At 47.4% G+C, this 21,839-nt stretch overlaps 1 protein-coding gene across 1 annotated transcript in view; it reads left to right on the top strand.

Moving 5' to 3' along the window:
• Window positions 1-6,516: 6,516 nt before the first annotated feature.
• TDRD7 (tudor domain containing 7) overlaps window positions 6,517-21,839 on the top strand; it is a 61,116-nt gene continuing 45,793 nt past the window's right edge. Inside the window, exons 1-4 of the mRNA XM_056117194.1 lie at window positions 6,517-6,622; window positions 15,914-16,126; window positions 19,410-19,551; window positions 20,657-20,873. Of these exons, the coding sequence (XP_055973169.1) occupies window positions 15,920-16,126; window positions 19,410-19,551; window positions 20,657-20,873 (566 nt within the window). The 5' untranslated portion in view covers window positions 6,517-6,622; window positions 15,914-15,919. The remainder of the gene's footprint in view (window positions 6,623-15,913; window positions 16,127-19,409; window positions 19,552-20,656; window positions 20,874-21,839) is intronic.

Here is a 21,839-nt window from a genome sequence, read left to right on the forward strand (position 1 = left end):
TGGCTGTGTGGCTGCCCAGGCTTTCATCCATCCTGTCTGGAGATTAGCCCCTTCCAGCTGACTCATCTTGGAGGCCTTTGTGGGCAGATTAGGGAGTTCTGCAGGATCAGCATATCCATAGCTGTGCCAGTAACGAATTTCAACGCGACTCCAACAATCTTTCCCTTTTGTGTTTTTTTATTTTTCCCTTCTCCTTACTCAGTTAAAACACAGGAAATCATCTAGAAACTTCTGCCATTTTTAGTGAGGCAAAAACTGACGAGGGAGGGGAAGGCGGTGGGGGGGAGTTAGGCTGATTATGGTGCTAATGCTGAACCCCGAAATAGATCTGCTCAAAGATTCCTTACATCATGGATCTATTTTTCCCAGCCTTATATCAGCAAAGAGTACCTGTGAGGTTGGGTTTCGTATACATATATAACTTTGAGACGTTATTTGGCCTCAAAAAGAAGTGAGCTTCTTTTTGATTATAGCGGAAAGTAAGGTAAAAGGTAAAGGCCCTCCCGTTGATCTTCGATTTGCTCGAGCGGGCCCAGTAACGTCTCCATTGGAGACTTTGTTGTTACTGTGTTTGGCATATCGAATATTCTCGGCCATGTTGGCCGCTTGTAAGGCGAACGCCCTACCCGCTGTGCTATCGCTCCAGCAGAAAGTAGTTGCACTGAAATAAAAGTCAGAGGGAAAAAAGATGATAAAATCGAAAGTACTTTCAAGTTGACACAAGGAGTCTCTCCCTATAGCCCATTCTGCTGAAACTCTGTTTTGTAATTTTTTATTTAATCACTGTGAGATACAGTCACAAATTTGTGTTTCAGTCATACCATGTTCCAACACCTGCCCCTTCCCCAGTGTATATTTCCAACCATCAATGTTCCTCGTTTCTCTCCCGCCACCACCCGAGTCTGTCCCACTACATCCACCTCCTCCTCTTCCTCCTCCTGCTCCTCCTCCTTCTTCTTCTCCTCCATCTTCCCCTCCTTCTCCTTCTCATCCTCCTCCTCCTCCTCCTTCTTCTTCCTTCTCCTCCTCCTTCTCCTTCTCCTCCTCCTCCTCCTTCTTCTCCTTTTTTCTTTCTCCCTCCCTCCCCCTTCTCTCTCCTCTTTCTCTCTTCTTTCGGCCATTATGGTTTGTGGTACAGGTACCACAAGGTTATCATATATATCCCTTTACCTACTTTCAGCCCTCAGTTCTTGTCCAGAGTGATCATTTTCAACTGTCATTGTCATGGTGGTCCCTTTTCTATCCTAACTGCCCTCTCCTCTTAACTGAGAGCACATGGCAAGTCCTAGGATCTCAGCTAAGAGGAGCTGCTTACATGGGGAGGTTTCCACACTTGCCTCTGCGTAGACCCTCATGCCCCTGGTCCCCACCCCTGGCATCTGAACGAAGATTTTCTAGGAAAGGAAACTCTGGATAGGGCCACAGAGAGGCCCCGAGGCTATCTGGGGGTAAAGGAATGGATCAGAATGACAGTGTGGAGATATATATGTATGTTTATATATAATATAAAGATATAATTACAAATATATATAATACACAATAAATATATAATATAAATCTATAATATATAAAAATATATATTGCCTTGCTGTCATTATATATATATATATATATACACATATATGTGGGGTTGTTTTTTTGCTTTGGAGGAGAACCCTATAGAAAAGAAGCAGAGAAGTTCAGGTGGGAGAGAAAAGTAAGTGTCCAAAATTGCCAGTGTAGGAGGGTGGGGGGAACTTTTGTAAGAGCAGCTGTGCCAGCTCAAAGGGGTTTGTCTCTAAGAGGGAAGTTTTTTTTTTTATTATTAAAAAAATTTTTTTAATAGTGAGACATCATGAGGTACAGTTGCAGACTTACACATTTTTGTGCTTGGGTTTCAATTATACAATGACCAAATACCATCCCTCCACCAGTGCCCACTTCCTACCACCATGCATCCCAGTGTCCCTCCCACACCCCATCCCCCCCATCCTACCCTGGCTCTGTGGCAGGGCATTCCCCTCTGTTCTCTCTCTCCTTTTGGGTGTTGTGGTTTGCAAAAGAAACACTGAGTGGCAATCATGTTTGGTCTATAGTCTACTTTCAGCATGCTTCTCTCATCCTGGGAGGGTCCTCCCAACACCTTTATTTGGTGTTCCTCTAAGAGGGAAGTTTTTGGGTGCTCTCTTGGGCTGCACTGCAGACAGAAAAAATAACCTCAGGCCAGAGAGAAAGTATAAGGGTTAAGGCAACCAACCCCAGCATCCCCTATGTTCCACTGAGCTCCCACCAGCAGTGACCCTTGAGCGCAGAAACAAGAGTAAGTTCTGAGAACGGCAGAGTATAGCCCCCAATCCAAAAATGATAATAATAAAATTTAGACAATAATAAAAAAAAAACAATAGGGCTAGACAGTATAGTGGATATGTCCCATGCCTTACATGCGGTCAACCCGGATTGGATCCTCAGCCCCATTCAGCCCCACCAGGAGTGACCCCTGAGTGCAGAACCAATATGCTTTGAGCATATTCCTTGACCACTGCTGGGTGTGTCCCCCAATGGGAAAATATATATACATACTATATATATGTGTGTGTGTATATATATACATATGTGTGTGTGTGTGTATATATATATATGTATATATATATATATATATTGCTGGTGAGAGAAAATCACGATGAGCTGTAGATACGTTCCCCACAATGGGGCAGCTGTCTCCTCCTCACTCTCTGGATGTTTGTTGAACTCAGAGGAGTGAGGGAGGAAGATAGGATGTGCCCAGAGCCTAGGTCCTCTTGGCCTTGACCAAGTGGTTTGGTGTGGGTGTCCTGTGTGGCTCTCTTCAAACGAAGGGCTTTCCAGGCATGGGCAAAAATGCACCAAGGGTTCTAGATGTATGACTTTCACATGTGGGCTATTTCTGCCATTCTCAGCCTGGGATAAACCCGCAGCAAACTCACCCTCCTCTGTCCTCCCACCTAGGCTTGCAATGCATGCCCTTCCCTCTGTCACCTCTCCCAGGACGTGTCTGGAGGGACACACTTTACTCTCTATGCTATTACCTGCAGCCCACTGACAACTGGTTCATCCATCTTCCCTTCCCTCCAAAGCCTGGACAGGGTAATGAGGAGCTCTCGGGGTCCTTGAGGATAGGAACACACTTGCTTCTGCGTAGACCCTCATGTCACTGGTCCCCACCCCTGGCATCTAAAGACAACAGAGATCTTTTGCAGAGGGAAAAAGCCTCCCCCTGAGATCTGTTTCTTTGGTGCAGAATTTATCTAATTTATCTTTATCTAATGCAGCTTTTCTTTTTTGCTTTTGAGACCTGAGTTCGATCTCTGGCACCATATAAGGTCGCCCAGCCCCATCAAGTGGCACTGGTGGAGGGATGGATACTCGATCATTGTATGACTGAAACGTAAGCATGAAAGTTTGTATGTCTGTAACTGTACCTCATGGTGATTCATTAAAAAAATTTTTTTAAAAAGTGAGCCTTGAATACGGAGACAGAAGTAAGGCCATAACACCACCAGGTGTGTGTCCCCACCACACACACACACACACACAGATAAACAAATATAAGACTGTTCAAACGTAGAGGTAGAAAAATGTCCAGCTTGAGATCAACACACACTGATGATTTGTAAATGAAGCTTCTTTGTTTTTTTTTAATTTTTATTTTATTTTATTTATTTATTTTTTGGACCCAGGCGGGTCTCAGGCACACAGAGCATGAGCACGGACTGTTGAGTCATACTGCAGGCCCTGGTGAAATGAATTATTTTGCACATTGGACTCTGGAGTTTCTCCACACTTCGTGTTCCAATGGGCACTCTTTCAACTGAGAGCTGCTCCCCACCCCTTTTTTTTGCTTTTTGGGTCACACTCAGCAATGCTCGGGGACTACTCCTGGCAGTGCCTGGGGGACCATATCGGATGCTGGGAACTGAACCCAGGTTGGCCGCGCATGCGAGGCTGACTCTCTCCCTGCTGTACTATTGCTCTGGCCCCCTGGGAGCTGCTTTTACAGCTTTTCTGTCTTAAACACAGAGCCAGAGGGGCATCTGAGTGCAGCAGAGAACAAACTGGTCTAGCTCTATTTTAGCTCTGTGCCATCCATTGCAGCGTTTGGATGGAGGTGAAAAAGAGAGACAGAAGAGTGGAAATACTGGCACGCAGAAATGAGGATGAAAGAAGTTCTAGGTAGGTTTAGTACATCCATATGATGGAATACTATTCAGCAATTTTTTTTTTTTTTGCTTTTTTGGGTCACACCTGGCGAGGCACAGGGATTACTCCTGGCTGTGCACTCAGGAGTTACACCTGGCGGTGCTCAGGGGACCATATGGGATGCTGGGAATCGAACCCGGGTAGGCAGTGTGCAAGGCAAACGCCCTACCCACTGTGCTCTCTCTCCAGCCACAACTATTTAGCAATTATTTTTAAAAATGCACTATGGGGGCTGGAGCGAGAGCACAGCGGGTAGGGCGTTTGCCCTGCACGCGGCCGACCCGGGTTCGATTCCCAGCATCCCATATGGTCCCCTGAGCACTGCCAGGAGTAATTCCTGAGTGTAGAGCCAGGAGTAACCCCTGTGCCTTGCCGGGTGTAACCCAAAAAGCAAAAAAAAAAAAAAATGCACTATGTCACATATAACAGGAATGAATCGTCTCAAGGCAATGCAGGGTGAAAGACACCATACACCATCCCTCGCTCCCCAAAGGACATATTACTGCATGTTTCATTTGAATCAAATTCTAGGGAAAGCAAACTTAGTATTCAAGACAACAAAAAACAGAGTATATGTAGTGGAGACAAGGACAGAACCAAGAAGTGAGGGTGATTACAACGGGTTTTGGGGATATTTTCACTGGAGATGGAAATGTTTATTATTATTGTTATTATTAATTGGTTGGGCTGGAGCAATAGCACAGCGGTAGGGTGTTTGCCTTGCAAGTGACTAACATGGCCGACCCGAGTTCGATTCCTCCGCCCCTCTCGGAGAGCCCGGCAAGCTACCGAGAGTATCTCGCCCTCGCGGCAGAGCCTGGCAAGCTACCCCTGACGTACTGGATATGCCAAACACAGTAACAATAAGTCTCACGATGGAGATGTTACTGGGCCTGCTCGAGCAAATTGATGAACAATGGGAGGACCGTGATACCGTGATTATTAATTGGTATCTGGGTCACACCTGGTAGTGCTCAGGGCTTATTTCTGTGCTCAGGGATCACTCATAGTGGGGTTTAGGTGACTAGATGGTGGCAGGGACCAAATGTAGATCTACTGTGTGCAAGTCCTTAACCCTGTCCTCTTTCTTCTGCCCCATGTTCATTGTTTTTATGGCAGTGATCATTTGACAGCCATGACAAAAGTATCAACCAGGTACTACATAGTATGTCGATCATAGCTCAATAAAGCTGTGGGCTGAATCAACACCAGGCCTTTACAAGTGCAGAGAGAAGGAAAGCAGAGAAGCGTTCATTGTGGGTTGAATGAACAGAAAGCAGATTAAGGTGCAGAAGAAACGCTAGATGTTTAATAATTTCATGCTTATTAAATTTAGATGTTAGCTGTTTAATAAACTCACCAGATGAATGAATGAGACTAATAACCTAATAACTGTGTCGCGTTACGATCTGTATACAGCTCTGCACTAGATCAGGGAATTAAAAACAACGACCAAAAAAAAAAAAAATCTGTGCTCCCGGAGCTCTGAGGACAGCCCGACAACGAAAAGAATGAAAATCACAGAAGGTGCTAGACGGGTTGCCAAGGCGAGAAAATACTGGCCAGTGTGGAGTGGGGGCGGGGTGTGGGGGAAGACGGGGCTTGCAGGAGCGTGACTTTTCATTTCATGATTTTGGGGACTTTTTTTTTGAGGGTGACATCTAAGGGGTGACACTTCCGATCTGCCGGAAGCGGAGTGTGCGTGTGTGTGCGTGTGTGCGCGCGCGCGCCAGGAGGTGCCCTGCCTTCCAAAAGACCCACGCAAGATTCCATCCCCAGAACCGCGCGTCTGATGCCCCGAGTTCCGCCGGGAGGGACCCGGGAGCGCAGGGCCAGAGCAAGCCCGGAGCAGCGCCCAGGAGGGACAAACACAACGACACATGCACAACAAACCAACCAGCCAACCCCCCCAAAGCCCCCAATCTGCTGGATCTGGGCGGACCCGCAGGGGAGTCCCGGTCGCGGCGGCCGCGCGGGGCGTGCGGGGTCCCGGAGCGAGGGGCTCGGCGGCGGCGGCGGCGGCGGGGCGGAGCGCGGGGACCCACCCGCGCCGCGCCGCGCCGGGAACTCGCGCCGCCCGCGCCGCCCTGCGTGGGCACGCGCAGAAACCGCCGGGCGGCGTCGGTTTTCCGGCCCACGCGCGGCCGCGGCGTGCGGGGCGCGGGCGGCGCGTGCGCAGCGCCGAGGCGGGGGCGCCCGGGGGCGGGGCGGGGCGGCGCGGGCGGGCGGGCGCGGGCGGCGGCGCTGACTCCCGAGCCGCGGCGGCGCGGGCCGGGAAACCGAAAGCGGGCGGCGGCGGCGGCCGCGGAGGCGGCGGCGGCGGAGGGGCGGCGGCGGCAGCGGCGGCAGCGGCGGCGGGGGCTGGGCCTGGCGGCGCGGGGACGGGCCGTGGGGCCCCCGGAGCGAGGTGAGCGGCGCTGCGGCGTCGGCGGCGGCGGCGGCGGCGGCGGCGGCAGCGGCGGCGGCGGCGGCGGCGGCGGCTCGGGGGGCGCGACAGGTGCGGGGCGGGCGGGGAATTGGGCGGCCCCCCGACCCCACGCCCGGGGACCGCGGCCCCCGCTGCAGCCCCCTCCCTCCCGGGCGCGGCGACAGCGGGGAGTTGGAGTTCCAGAGCGTTGGGCTTTAAACCTCGCCGGGACGGGCCGGAGCCCGCAGCGCCGCGACCCTCGGGGCGACTGCGGGCCGCTGCGGGTAGCGACTCCCGGGCCAGGGCAGGCGGGCCGCCGCCCCCCGACCCCCGTGCCCACCGTCGTCCCAGCTCCAGGCTGTCCGGACTCCCCCCGCAGTGGACACGTCCGGAGCTGGAAGGCCTGGCCGGACGGCGGTGGGGAGTAGGGGGGCCCGGCCGTGCAGAATGCCAGCACTGTGCCCGTTCCTTTTCATCCCGGAGCCGGCGGGAGCCCCCTCCTCCCCCGCCCCCCACCCACCCACCTACTCGGGCCGGGCCAGGAGCCACCCCCACCCCACCCCCCACCGCGGGAATTAATTGCTCCCAAACCTCTATCAGGATCACTTGGCCCGCAGAGCCCTCCCCGCTTCGAGGACCCCCGCGTCCAAGTGTCAGATGAAGGGGAGGGGGCTGGAGCCGCGCACAACTTTTCATCCACGTGCCGGGTGGAGGCTTGTGTGTGTGTGTGTGTGTGTGTGTGTATGTTGGTAGAATACATTTTCATGAATCAATTAGCCGGGGCACCGTTCGCAAACCAGCGCCCCAGAACAGGAAAAGGAAATGTTAAAAAAAAAAAGTAACCCCAACCACCCCGGCAATCCGAAAGATTCTGACAGTCGCCCAACAGAACCCCAGACACAGCGCCCACCCACCCACGGAGGGATCCGTGCCCTCCCCCCACTCCCACCTTTCCAGCCTCTCTTCCTCCTCCACACACACACACACACACACACACACACACACACACACACACACACACACACACCCTTACAACACAACATCCTGGAGGTGGAAAAGCCGCACAGGAGAGTGCACTCGCGGTACCCCCTACTCCTGGACCAGTGGTGTGCCCTGCAGAAAGGAGGAAGTGGACTCTGGGCTTCTCCGGGCACTGACCAATCGGTACTGTGGACTTGAGCAACTGACCGCTTTTCTTGGAGCCTGGCTTTCTGTGTGTGAAAGGGATTAACAGCAAAACGAAACTCATTCTGCCCGGTTTTGCAGTGGCACCTACGGTGACTCTCTGGCTCCTAATAATAGTAGTTGGGAGTTGTCAACTCCCTCCCACCACACTGCCCCCTAATTTTTCGGGATTGACTTTCAGTTTCTTACAGACTGGGGGACACATCTTTTTTAAGTTGTCTTGTAGTTTCAGTTGGCACATTGGTGGTGGCCTTTTTTTTTTTTTCTTTTGGCTGTTCCCCCAGCTGACCTTCAGTTAGCATCACTTAAGTCACTTAAGTGCAGTGCTGGGCTGGATGGAGGGAACTGCGCTTGGGAGCAGCTAGACTATAACCTACTGACTCCTGCCTGGGTGCAGGGCATTCCAGGGCGTTTGGTGGCACTCAGACTCCCCGTGCCAGTTAAGTGGTGAGACTGTAAGGCAGCCGTTTGTGCCTTCCACACTCAGTCCCCGTAGAAGTGAAAGGTAATCCTTGCTAATGCTCTTTTAAATGTCCTGCTTGAACGGAGCTGAAGGAACAATTGGATTTTTGTATCAAGAGTTAAACCCCTTGAAGGACTTCTCTTGAAATTCCCTGCGCATTCTAATCTAGATGGAGGTGTATGTGGCCGCAAAGGAAATAAAAAAAAAAAAAACCACTGTATAATCCAGGTTGTGTTGGATCAAGAGCTGTTTCCCAAACTGAGATTCTCTTTGAGCACTTTTCTGGGTTGGCAGATAAAAGTAAAAGTACCTTGGTGGTTGGGGTGAAATCTTACTTTATAGTTATGTGTTTCGTTTCTTCTTTTCTCTCTCTATTCAAAACCAGCTTTCTCTGTCCTCCATTTCCACCTCCGTGCTCTGAAAGTTTCATTATTTTCATTATTTTCCTGTCAGGCTAAAAGTTTTTAAGGTTTTTTTTTTAATACAAACTAAAAAGAATTGAGTTTGACTTTTTTTTTTAGCCAAGGTCATATATATATATATATACATGTATATATATATATATATATATATATATATATTCCTACCTGAGATTCCGATCTGCATGAGATACTTGGAATGAACCCAAAGCAAACTCCAAACCTTAACTGTACAGTTTGTTGGGAGAAAGCAAAATGGGTTTCCAACAGGCCATTTGGGTCATATTCCAACCTTGAAGGACTGCAAGGACAGTTAAGAATCAGGAGTGGCTTGTCCACATTGTCACAGATAATTAGTAGTAGAAGTAGGAGCCACAGCACTGTGTGGTCTCCTAACCAAGAGTGACCTTTTCCCAGGACTCAGCAGGGTGTGGCCCCAAAAATTAGAAACACAGATCCTGAGTCTAGGAGTAAGGGAATGAGATGCAGACTCCTATGTAATCCTCTTCATCGTCTCTAAGTATGGAAAGACTTGACCAGTACCTTCACAATGTGTAGTTAGTAAAGCATGTATAATTTAGAACTTGAAATTACAATTTAAAAAAAAACTGAAAAAACTGCTCCCTAAATATGCCCTAAGGAAGTATACCATTACCTACAGGCATTATTATCTTTCCTTTGAAAAGGAAGGTATGGGCTAGAGAGAAAATGCAGGGATTAAGGTGTTTGCCTTGCAGATAGCTAACTCCAGTTTGATCCCTGATACCCCATGTGGTCCTCCATCATCACCTGCCAGGTGTGACCCAAAATACCCTCTCCCCAACTTAATAAAAAAGTTGGTGAAGAAGTAATTCAGGTGGTAACTATTACACTACAAATGAGAAGAAAGTAAGGAATATGACTTGTTAAGCTGTTACAGGATTAATCATTATGTTAGGATCTTAACCAGAAATCTCATCTCGGGCTTGAGTGATAGTACAATGGGTCGGGTGTTTACCTTGCACATGGCTGACCTGGGTTTGATCCCCGGCATCCCATTTGGTCTCCTGAGTACTGCTAGGTGTAATTCATGAGTGCAGAGTCAGGAGTAATTCTTGAGCATCAAGAGTTGTCACCCAGCCCCTCCCCCCCGAAACTCCCTCATTTAGGCCCATTATATATACATATGATACACATGTGTATGTATATATGTGTGTATATATATGTATATGTAATTGTTTGGTTTTATTTGGAGCCACACTGAACGGTGCTCAGGGTTTACTCCTCTGGCTCTGCTCTCAGGGATCACTCCTGGTGGGGCTCAGGGGACAGTAGGGGGGTTCCTGGACAAAAACAGTTAAGGCAAATACCCTACTTGCTATACTATCGCTCTGACCCTGGCCCAGTTTTATTGACTCTTAAAAGCAAGAGTTTGCGATAGACCTAGATGATGCCTCTTTCCAGCACCAACATTCTGGACTTTATAGTATATAAAATATTCCTTGGGGGCATATTTAGAGAGCAGAGTTTTATTATTATTATTATTATTATTATTATAATTTTGAGTTCTGAATTATACATACTTTACTAAACTACATATTTTAGCTTCAAGGAACAGTCTGGATTTTAAGGAATGTTTTCTCGCTAAAATAGTGTCTTCAAGGAGAGCAGTCAGTTACTAGAAGCATATGCCCTAAGGAGATAACATGGAGAGGCTAAATAAAGACGGTAACAGTGATTTGCCCCAATCTTTGGAGTTTGGAGCCTCTCAGGGACTCAGACTTATGACATGAGTAACGCAGCCATGAGCCAAAGAGTAGCGTGGGAAGTAGTGGAGAAAAGGGAGCTGCAGAGAGGCCAGCCAGACCCACTCACCTACCATCTCCAGAAGCGCCCAGACTAGATAATGCCCCAGGTCCACCTCCTTTTAGACTGGAGCCCCATCTGTAGAAGTGTGTCGAAGTCATGTTTTGAGTGACACCACCTTGGGACTGTTTTTTAAGTGTATGAAAGAGAAAATGGCTTATTTGCCAAAACACCGCTTTGAGCATGAGCTTTGCTGGAGGCCATTTAAATCTTGCTTTCCTGAAGTGTCGCTACTTGCCCCTACAGTTTACCCCACTTCTTGTACTTCACTCGCGTTTTAGAGTATTCAGGATTGTCTCAATCATCCTATTTGTCAATTGCCTCGAGCAGGCCCCGGTAATGTCTCCTTCGTCCTAGCCCTGAGATTTTAAAAAGTGCCATATTCAAGGCTCTTTCAGGGTTAGGAGAATGAGACCCATCATTGTTACTGGTATTTGGCATAATGGGTACGCCACGGGGAGTTTGCCATACTCTGCCGTGTGGGCAGGTTACATTCGGTAGCCTGCCAGTAAGAATGAGATAATAAGATGTCGCGCGGCCGGGAGCTCGGTTTTATAGTCTCAGTGTTTTATAGCCTCCACCCAGATCCTCCATCTTCCAGTAGGAGGGGTCACACCCACCAATTGGCCCCGGCGCTGTGCAATCCCATCAATGGCCAAGACCCAGAGACTATAAAACCCAGCTCCCGGAAGAGAACAGCGCAGAATCTCCTGCCCCTACCTACGCCTGGTTGTCCTCGCCAGGGCCCCTTGGAGGGGGGCGGGTTGAGTTTCCCTCCCCTCCCCGAGCAGAGCTCCGGCAGCCGAAGACCTCCAGAACCAGCTACCACCATGCTGAGACCACTCTCCACACACATGAAGGTATCGGCAGAGGAACAAAGACATTCGGGTCTCGGGGCTGAGATCTCCAAGCCTGCTCGGATTGGGGCTGAGCATCCTCCACCCAGATCCTCCATCTTCCAGTAGGCGGGGGTCACACTCACCAACTGGCCCCCTGGCACCACGTAATCCCATCAACGGCCAAGACCCAGAGACTATAAAACACAGGATTGTGTGACAGAAGAAAAAAATAGGTGGGGGTGGGGGGGGGGAACACAGCAGATGATGGAATGAAAAACAGCATCGGTAGCAGTTCATTGATAGTAACCAGCAGTGCTTTTGGATTTGGGTGCCACACCTTTGAATCAGCTTGTGGCAGATACCCGGTTCCTGTGACTCTGGGGTGGGGGGGAGAGGAGGAATGGGGGAGGCGGGTAGATGCTGAACATACCCACGGTTGCAGTCAAGTGTTCCCTGAGGCACAGACTCTTGGCAGCTCACTGGGACCAGCGGTCTGAACTAGAGCCCTCATTTGGGAGCGAGAGATCTAAGTCTGTGTTGTGGTTCTGATCCTAAAACTTTTGTGAGACCTGGAGAAAGATGGTCCTGGGCTTTCCGTGCTCTTGAGTGCTTAGAAGAGGTGGTGTGCAGGTGCCTCTCACATTCCCTGCCTTGCTCAGCTGCAGTTTGGAGAGACTGGATCGCTGTCATTGGCTGCTTTCCTCAACCAGGCAGGGGTCAGGGACATTGTGGGACTGCAGTCTGGCAAAGCATCTTTGCTCCACAGCCCTATGCCAGAGCAGTGAGCGAGTGATTGATTTTTTTTTTTTTTGCCTGATGGTTAAGTGAGAAATCTTGGGAGGAGAGCCAGTGGCTTTCTTACCTCGATTGCCAGCTCACTCGTCTGTTGTATAACCAGTGCCTACATTCGCTGTCCTCTGAGTCCTTTAATGAACATATTCCTGGGTCCTTTCCCCATACCCATCATGTTTCTAGGAAAGTGTATGTTAGTCTGTCGCTACTGAATGCCAAGCAATGTGATAAGCAGACGCGCGACTCGTTTTACACTTGTCATTCAGAAAGAGTCAAGGAAAGGAGGAAAAGAGTAAAGGAAGGAAGTGTGGGAGTCAGATGCAGTCTCTTGTCATCTATTGTCAGCAGCTTCGTGCTCACCCACTGTCTTTGCGAATTGTGCTCGAGCCTGAGTTTCTGAAATCGCAAGTGCCCCAGATCCACCTCCATTTCTAAACGCATGGGAATTGTCCACATATTTTTGTTACTGACATTCGAGTTGATTTTGTTCTGATCATACCATTCTCTTTACATAATTTTTTTACAGTGGAGCTCATCTATGAAGGATATGTTGTGCCCCCCCCCCCCCATTCTCCAGAGGATGCTTAACACTGTGAACAGTGTCACACCCTATACGTTGTTTTTCGATAGACACATTCTTATGATAAAACTTAGGGGCTAATAGCAACAATAATAATAAAAATATAGCTAAGTTATGGGAAAACGGGGGGGGGGTGTCTCTCTGAAAATACCTTTTTGTACGTAGTATTTTCAGACTACAAATGTCCCTGGGTAACTGGGCCACTGGAAGTGAAACCTCAGATATGGGGACCACCAGATTCTAAATTGTTTCTTTTTTTCTTTTTTTTCCGGAGTAAGTTCTTTCCTGGTGGATGTCGTTAGTATTCTTGGGGGGCAAATATGCATACTCTGCTGTTGTTGGGCTATTTCATAAATGTGAATGAATCCAGTTTGGTTGATAGTATTGTTCATCTCCTGCGTCTCCTTATTTATATGTTTATTTTAATATTCCACAAGTTTTGAGGTCGCTAGCCATAATTGCACATTTGTTCTTTTAGATTTCCCGCTCCCCCAACAGGATGATCGTGGTCGTGATTTGTAATTACACCTTAGTGAAGGTTCTTTGTTGTTGTTGTTGTTGTTGTTGTTTGTTTTGGGAGCACACCCAGCTCTGTTCTCAGGAGTCACTCCTGGCACGACTCCAGGGATTTTATAGGGTCCCAGTAACCGAACTCAAGTTGGACATGAGTAAGGCAACAGCCTTCGCCACTGTTCTCTCTCTCTGGCCCCAGTGAAGGTTTTTATATGCATAAACATGTGCCTGTATGTATCTACAGAGAGAACAGATTATAACATAATATAGGACTTTCCTGTAGTTTTTGCATTTCAGTTAATAGCATTAATTAACTTTGGTGTTGGTGGTAATCATTAAAATTTTTTAGAGGCAAGTAAATGGTAAGTGCTTCAATTATTTTTCATCAAACTCTTGCTTTTATTTAAATGCCTTATTTACATTTAAGGGCATTGGCAGAGGAACTGATATTTTCTTTCTCTTTAAAATGTCCAAGTGTGGGGCTGGAGCGATAGCACAGCAGGTAGGGCGTTTGCCTTGCACACGGTCGACCCGGGTTCAAGTCCCAGCATCCCATATGGTCTCCCGAGCACCTCCAGGAATAATTCCTGAGTGCATGAGCTAGGAGTAACCCCCTGTGCTTTGCTGGGTGTGACCCAAAAAAGCAAAAAATAAATAAAATGTCCAAGTGTGAGGGGTGGGAGGGACAGTCCAGAGGGGAAGGCACTGTCACTTGCATGAGGCTGTGAACCCCCAGGACCACATATGGTCCCCTGAGCACTGCCAGGCATTGCTTCCAAGCACAAGGACAAGGCAGGGCCCCTGAGCACCACTGGGTGTGGCCCAGACAAACCAACATTTAAAATAAAAGTGCCAGTGATGGGTTAGTTGCTGAACATACTTGAACCCTACCCCGAAGCCCCAATCTGTGGCCTCAGTGCACAGTAGAGTGCTTAGCCATGGGAAAAGATGCCATCCTGGGCTGTGGCTGAGAGATAGGACACGTGGTCCCCGGAGCACCTCAGGGGGCCCCTGAGAGCCAGTGGGTATGGCAACACCTCCCAAAATATGTGAAAGCATGGAAATGAAAAGTGTTATAAGCGATTCCTCTTTTCACCAGAGAAAGAAAAGAGTGTAGATTTGTTTGGTTGGTTTTGAGGCTGCACTCTGCAGTGCTTTCTTCTGGCTCTGTGCTACTGGCAGGGGCCACGGGCCATTATAGGGTGCCGGGGATTGAGCCTGGGTCAGTCACATGCAAGGGGGCGCCCTACCTACTAGACGGTTGCTCTGGCCTCTAAATATCTCAATTTTTCTTAACATTTTTAAAATGCACATGGCCTGGAGCAATAGCACAGCAGGTAGGGCTTTTGCCTTGCACGCGGCCGGCCCGGGTTCAATTCCCAGCATCCCATATGGTCCCCTGAGCACTGCCAGGGGTGATTCCTGAGCGCAGAGCCAGGAGTAACCCTGGAGAATTGCCGGGTGTGACCCAAAAAGAAAAAAAAAGGCATGTAAATGGTGGATCTTGAAAATTCTGAACCTCTGTGTTCAGGAATCTCCAAGGTACCGAACTTTGATCGTCATTTCTCTTTTCTTCCCCCCACAACTCTCCCCCCCTTCATCCCACTCCACTTCACCTTGACCTGTCTATGCTTGTGACTAAATCTAGTGCTTCGTACAGGAGGAAGCTGCCCTCCAGGCATCCTCCCTTCCCTGCTCCAAAGGAAGTCCCTCTTACCCTCTTGCAACCTGCCTCCACGCCACCCCGTGGGAGTGAGAACTGCTACCCTCCATCTCAGCTGGCAGTGTGGGAACCTCCTCATCACCCAGTTTGCTCCTGTGACTCCACTTCCTGCTGGCCTCTCACGTTGGTTTTTGGTTGTCATTTGGTTATTCCCAGTGCCTTGTTTTTAGATCTCCCGCATTTCCTAGAATTCTAACAACTTGTTGCTCTTCCTCTGTTGATTACTTACTTTTATGTTTCAAATATCTGCAAGCCCTCACACATTGTTTTTGGCAAAAGTGCACACACACAGTGCTGGAGCAATAGGACAAAGGGTAGGGCACTTGCCGTGCATGCAGCCAACCCCGTTTGGTCCAGGGCACCCCATATGGTTCTCTGAGCCCCACCAGGAGTGATCCCTGGATATAGAGCCAGGAGTAAGTGCAGAGCACCACTGGTTGTGGGCCCCAACAAAAGAACAAACACATTAGCACAAACACACCTTCTTCTAACCTATCCCATCCCCATTTTTTTAAAAGCCTCTGTTCAGTCACCAAATATTCGTCTAACTGCCTGGAATTTCCAGCCAGCCACGTAGGTAGTTCTTTTCACCTTCGCTGCCTTGTGAACATTCTGTTCCTGTTCTTTGGAGCTGATTCCTCTCCTCATCCTCAGACCCTCATCCACACCTACCGCTCTCTGGGAAACATTCCCTCCCTCAGAACTTCTCTCTCCCCCTTACCCTCCACCCCCCACTCAGTTTTGTGCTTTGCTGACTTCTTATAGTACATCGTGCTTTTTCCCCCCCTCTGCCACAGAAGTTACTTTCCTGCAAGTTTTTAAAGTCAGTCACAAGCTAGTGGAATTACTATCAGGAATGCAGCCTAAACATCTGTTTGAATGCCCAGAGTTAATGGCTTACATGACAAGAAACTCCTGCTGTTTTCTTGCAGGCGAAGATGCTGGAAGCAGATCTAGTTTCAAAGATGCTTCGAGCTGTTCTGCAGTCTCACAAGAATGGGATAGCATTACCCAGGCTCCAAGGAGAGTACAGATCCTTGACTGGTGACTGGATCCCCTTCAAGCAGTTAGGCTACCCGAGCCTAGAAGCCTATCTGAGAAGCATACCAGCAGTTGTCAGGATCGAGATGAGCAGATGTGGAGAGGTAAGAAGGTAATTGTGCAGGTCAAAAAAATACTGAACCAGGCCGGAGCCACGGTACAGCGGGTGGGGCATTTCCTGACATCCCATATGATTCCTCGAGCATCCTCAGGAATAACCCCTGAGCATTGCCGGTATGACCCAAAAAGCAGAAACAAAACAAAACAAAAAACCATCGAACCAAGGGCCAGAGACAAAAGGTTCAGGGGGTAAGGCATTTGCCTTGTCCTGAGCAGCCGGGTGTGACCCAGAAACAAAGATTCAAACCGATTCTGAATTGCCCGTATGGTATTTTGAGCAGCGTAACTATGATAGAAGTCAAGGTAAAAGTACTTGCTTGAATTGTGATGAATATCATCTAAAGTGTGCCTTGTGGTTCTTTTCATTTACCCTCAAATTCTTTCCATTGTAAAAATAAGATTTTAACCACAGTAGCACTGCACTGTCATCCCGTTGTTCATTGATTTGCTTGAGCGGGCACCAGTGACATCTCCATTGTGAGACTTGTTACTGTTTTTGGCATATCGAATACGCCACGGGTAGCTTGCCAGGCTCTGACGTGCGGGTGGGATACTCTTGGTAGCTTGCCAGGCTCTCCGAGAGGGACGGAGGAATCGAACCTGAGTTGGCCGCATGCAAGGCAAACGCCCTACCCGCTGTGCTATCGCTCCAGCCCAATAATAATAGTGAAAAACAAAAAACAAAAACACCACATCAGGTTAAACTTTACCCGGTTTCTATGTCCAAACAAAAATAAGTGTTGGAGAGGCTCCTTCTTGTTTGCTTTCATTTAGTGTTTGCAGTGCCAGGGATGAACCCCAGGCGTCCCTTACGTGATGCATGCAGTCTACCCCCATCCCCACTCCCAGCCTCAGTTAAGGCCCCATGGCCAGAACCCACCTACCCTTTGCAACAGCCCTTTTTGCCCAGATCAGAAATGACTTTCTGACCACCAGATCGCCTGGATTTTTAAGTTCTCATTGAATGATTTGACCAATATCTATTCTGATGAGTTCGACTCCCATTTACTCATTCGGGATTTTTTAATGCCACAGGGGGTCTATCTTCTCGTCCCCCGCTTACGAGCCACTTCTTTCTCAAGTTCTTCACTCCACACCAGTGTGGTAATTATCATTCCCCAACTTTAAATCTCTCAGTTTCTCAGAAATTATGTATGCCATGGATGATTGGTGATAGCAGGGTGTGGGGGGGATTTGTTTGTATTTTTTGTTTTGGTGGGTTTTTTTTCTTGGTGAAACTTGATTTTTGCACATACCTTGTGATTCAGCTGCTGTCTCAGTTCTTGGTATTTGCCTTTTGTACAGTATGAAGATAGAAACAACACACCCAAAAGAAAAAACAACAAAAAAATTTGTACATATGTATATATATGGAGTATGTCTAGAGTATTCCTCACCAAAATCTATAATTGTCGTCTCTTTGTATGTATATTGGAGATGGAGAAGCAGAGTTAGTAGTATTTCGGAAGAGGAGGAGGAAGGACCAGGATCAGAGGAATGATTAAAGGAGAGGTTCACCAGCTCTGTAGTGATAATTCTAAGGCGAATGCATGGATTAGCATATTCATAACGAAACTTGTTTCAGTGTCCCTGAATCTTCCAGATTTAAGGCCTCTGTCTTCTTGGCACTTGGAGTAATGTCCAGTTTCCTGCACCTGTTTAATAGCACCTGTTTCTTACTTAATCTCGGCATATCCTCACCCTTCAGAATTTTTTTGAGGAATCACCTGTTTTCTATCCCTAATATATTTGATTCTTAATAAATTATGTGTTGACACTTTCCTCTAAAGAAAAAATTTTGGATCGTTTTTAGCAAATTATTTATAACAAGCAATATAAAATAAATTATTTATCATCTGCCTTTGGGGCATGCTTGGGTGGTGGTGGTAAAATTCAAAATAATGGTGGTAGGAAGGTGTAATGATGATGGGATTTGTGTTGAAAGATTGTGAACAACTTTATAAAAATAAAATTTTTTAAAAATAAAGAAAGAAAGAAATTATGTGTTGAGTGAAAGAGCAATAGCACAGTGGTAGGGCGTTTGCCTTGCACACAGCCGGCCTGGCCAAGCTGGGTTCGATTCCTCCGCCTCTCTCGGAGAGCCAAGCAAGCTGCCAGGAGTATTTTGCCCGCACGGCAGAGCCTGGCAAGCTACCCGTGATGTATTCAATATGCCTAACACAGTAACAACAAGTTTCACGATGGAGACATTACTGGGCCCGCTCGAGCAAATCGATGAACAACGGGAGGACCATGACTTGCAAAATAGCAAGTATCTCAACAAATAATAATATAATTTTCTTAGTGTGAACATTTTTAGGGTTTTCTGGGTCTTGACTATTTAAATGGCCCCCTATATATTTTTTTAAATTTTGAATTATATTCTTGTAATATATTTCTAGGAGTAGAACTACCGAGGAGTAGGAACATGTTTTGGTGTGTAGTGGAAAGCCTTACTGCTGTCCTGTTCTTTATTTCAGTTTAGAATCCAAGTCTGAAACGCTCGATGGGCATTTAGAACGTCTCACCCAGTAACCTGTCTCGAGTCTCTTTTCATGTGTGTTTTAAAGCCGAAAGGCCAGGCGCTTGTGTTTTAAGTGGGTGCAGAGGACCCTAGACCTGCCTGCCCTTTCCCACCCAGTGAGGCAGCCCCCTGGAATCCTCTGCTCTGCTGGGTGTCTTTGATCCCCAGATCTCAGCACCCATCTCGGGAGGCAGACTGATTCACCACCACTCACCCAGCTGCATCTGTGCAGGGGTGAGCTAGGAATTAGCAATCTCTCGAAGGTAACGGGACAAAGCGGTTAGGAGTGTATCCTTTGGATTCAGAGAGATCTCCTAGCTGTGTGTTGTAGGATGATTGCTTCACTTGCCTGTTTTTCCATGTTAAAATGAGAGTAAACGATTTTACAGATATAATATGAAAGCTATATTCGGTTCACATGTTCCTTTTTGCTCATTCTTAATCTCCTGCCAAGCATTTTATAGACATTCAACAAATACCTATATAGAAATAAATGGGAATTTTTCAGTTTGAGGAAAGAAAAGATATTCAGCGTGCTGGATATGTTTTTGTTTCTCTCTCTCATGGAAATAAAAATTTTGCTCCGGCAACATTGAGAGACATGAATACTTGCATCTTGATTGCTTCATTTGGGACATATGAATTCACTCAGATGTAGTTTTAAAAGCTGACCTTGAGCCACCCATAAACCCGAGCTGTATTTCTCCACCGCGCCCCACCCCCACCTCGTTTCTCATGAATAGATCATCTGCTATGCTGTGGCCTGCACAGAAACGGCCAGAATCGCTCAGCTTGTGGCTCGGCAGAGGAGTTCTAAGAGGAAAACTGGGCGGCAAGTTAATTGTCAGATGAGAGTTAAGAAAACCATGCCATTTTTTCTAGAAGGTAAGGCCTTGTCATAAGGTAAAAATCTTAAGTCATCTTTAAAAATGCATTTGTCATATGGAATTAATAGAAACATTGCTTGTATTCATGATACACACCAAAGTTTGTTTATATTCATATGTCAAGGGAGAAATCCCCAAACTTCGTGTTTCCACCTGAAATTAAGTGAACTGATAAGAAGTGAATTAGAGGGTGAAATAACTTAAGATAGATTTTAATTAAACTTATGGCAAACTTATTATTATCCTGTAATAAATTTTTGGGGAGGGACTGGGGGAATCGCCATCGATAATTTGGGACAAACCAAGAGTGCTAACCTTGGGGCCACAGCAATAGTACAGTGGGTTGGGCTTTTGCCTTGCGTGTGGCCGACCCGGGTTCAATCCCTGGCATCCCATATGGTCCCCCAAGCACTGCCAGGAGTAATTCCTGAGTGCGGAGCCAGGAGTAACCCCTGAGCATTGCTGGGTATGACCCAAAAAAAAAAAAAAAGCTAACCTTTGAAGGCTTATTTAGCGAATCATGTCTTCTGGTATAAATCCTTTATTTTCAGAAAGAAAGGACCTTCATAGTATACAGCAGTGCTCTAGACTACTCGGCCTGTGTTTGCTGAACAGAGGCTTTATATGGTCCTAAAACCTAAATTCTCCAGAAATCGCTCAATTCTAATACAACAGAGTACAGGCCTCAGTGTCCCAATGACAAGTGTAGAGAAGAGAGCAGTCTCATGGTGAGAATGGCAGAGAAGGACTCCAGGGTGAAAGAGGAGACTTGAGTCCAGACTTCAAATAAAGGGGACAGTCTAGTTGATGGAGAGGAGGAGGAGGCTGGGGGTGCTGTCCCCGTGAGGTTGTCCTAGTTGGCTGCTAAGTCCTTGGCCTCAGACTTGCTGACACTTAACATGTTTTCTATTGTTTCCCTCTGATTTCTGCCTCCCCGCCCCCTCGTTGCCCCCCATCCTTGTTCCCTACTCCCAGGGCAGCCTCCTGGTATTCTTACAAACTATTCTGAGAGTAGAGAGGCTCAGAAAATATCTGAACAGGGGCATGACAATGGAATGCAGCTGGGGTACTCATTGAGCCCATCAATCTGTCTGATTTCATAGGAAAGCCAAAAGCAACGCTCAGACAACCAGGGTTTTCTTCAGGCTTTTCCATCAGCAGAAAACCTAATCCGACACCGTTAAGAGACAAAGGAAACTCTCTTGGACCGAAGAGCAACGCTGAGATGCCCCCTTACCCATTACATGCAAGCATTGGGAATGATGCACATAAAGAAGTTCCAGTGCAGAGGCAAGTGGCCATGCCGATGTCCAACAGCAGGTATTTGGATGGACTTAGGATAGGAAATGTCAAAAATAGATGTTTATTGTCAAATGTCATAGATGTTTGTTGTTTAATGTCAAAAATAAATGTCAAAAATAGAGCAGGAAGGAAATGCTTTCAGTTTCTTCTCAATGTAAGTTTACGTGGTGGAGACAAGTGCTGCATTACTGTCCAGTCCACTTTTCTGGGACGCCTGAAGATTACTCTCAGGATATTTCCACTTCCTGTTGGAAATGCATGTTGATGATCTCTGCATGTTGATGATCTCCTTTTTAAGCACATGTAGTGGGTTTTTAAGTCATATTTTTCTAGACGTGTGTCAAAATAACTTGTAGTTTTGTTTTGTATTGTTTTGTTTCAGAAAATTTTCCTTAGAATTAATTTAGTAAGTTTTAGGTGAAACCTAACAAATTTGCATATACATGTCACTGTGCTTCAGTCCTCATTCATGATGGCAGAGGCCAGGATTGTAGCACAGAGTGCTAGAGCTGCCTTGCATGTGGCGGGTCCCAGGTTTGACCCCTGGCCCCACACGTGCCCCTCAGCTCCCCTGGATGTGACCCTGGTGATCCATGAGCACATTTGGGGCAGCCCTGTTAACCCCCAGAATTACTGGGACCAAGCAGCATTGCTCCACCAGGCCTACAGATTCAGGCCAGTTATCTCTAGAAATGGCTCCGAGAACCCTAAGCTTTGCTTGGGAGCTCTCTCCCCAAAAGAAAATATACAGCAGCAGCATATATCCATGCATCAGAATACCAGCTGGCAGTTTAAAGGCAGCCCTGTGTTAGTTTGGGTACTGCCACTCACACACCAGGTGTAGTAAGGGAAATTATTTGATCATTTAGGGATGTGGTTTCTTTATTTGTTCAGCGAAAGTACTTGTTAATCTAGTTATTCTCAAATTTCCTTTCTAACTACATTCGATGATATTGTAAGGAGCTCAGATCACCAAACTACGAC

The sequence above is a fragment of the Sorex fumeus genome, unplaced genomic scaffold, assembly GCF_029834395.1.
Source record: "Sorex fumeus unplaced genomic scaffold, SorFum_2.1 ptg000034l, whole genome shotgun sequence".
Classification (NCBI taxonomy): Eukaryota; Metazoa; Chordata; class Mammalia; order Eulipotyphla; family Soricidae; genus Sorex; species Sorex fumeus.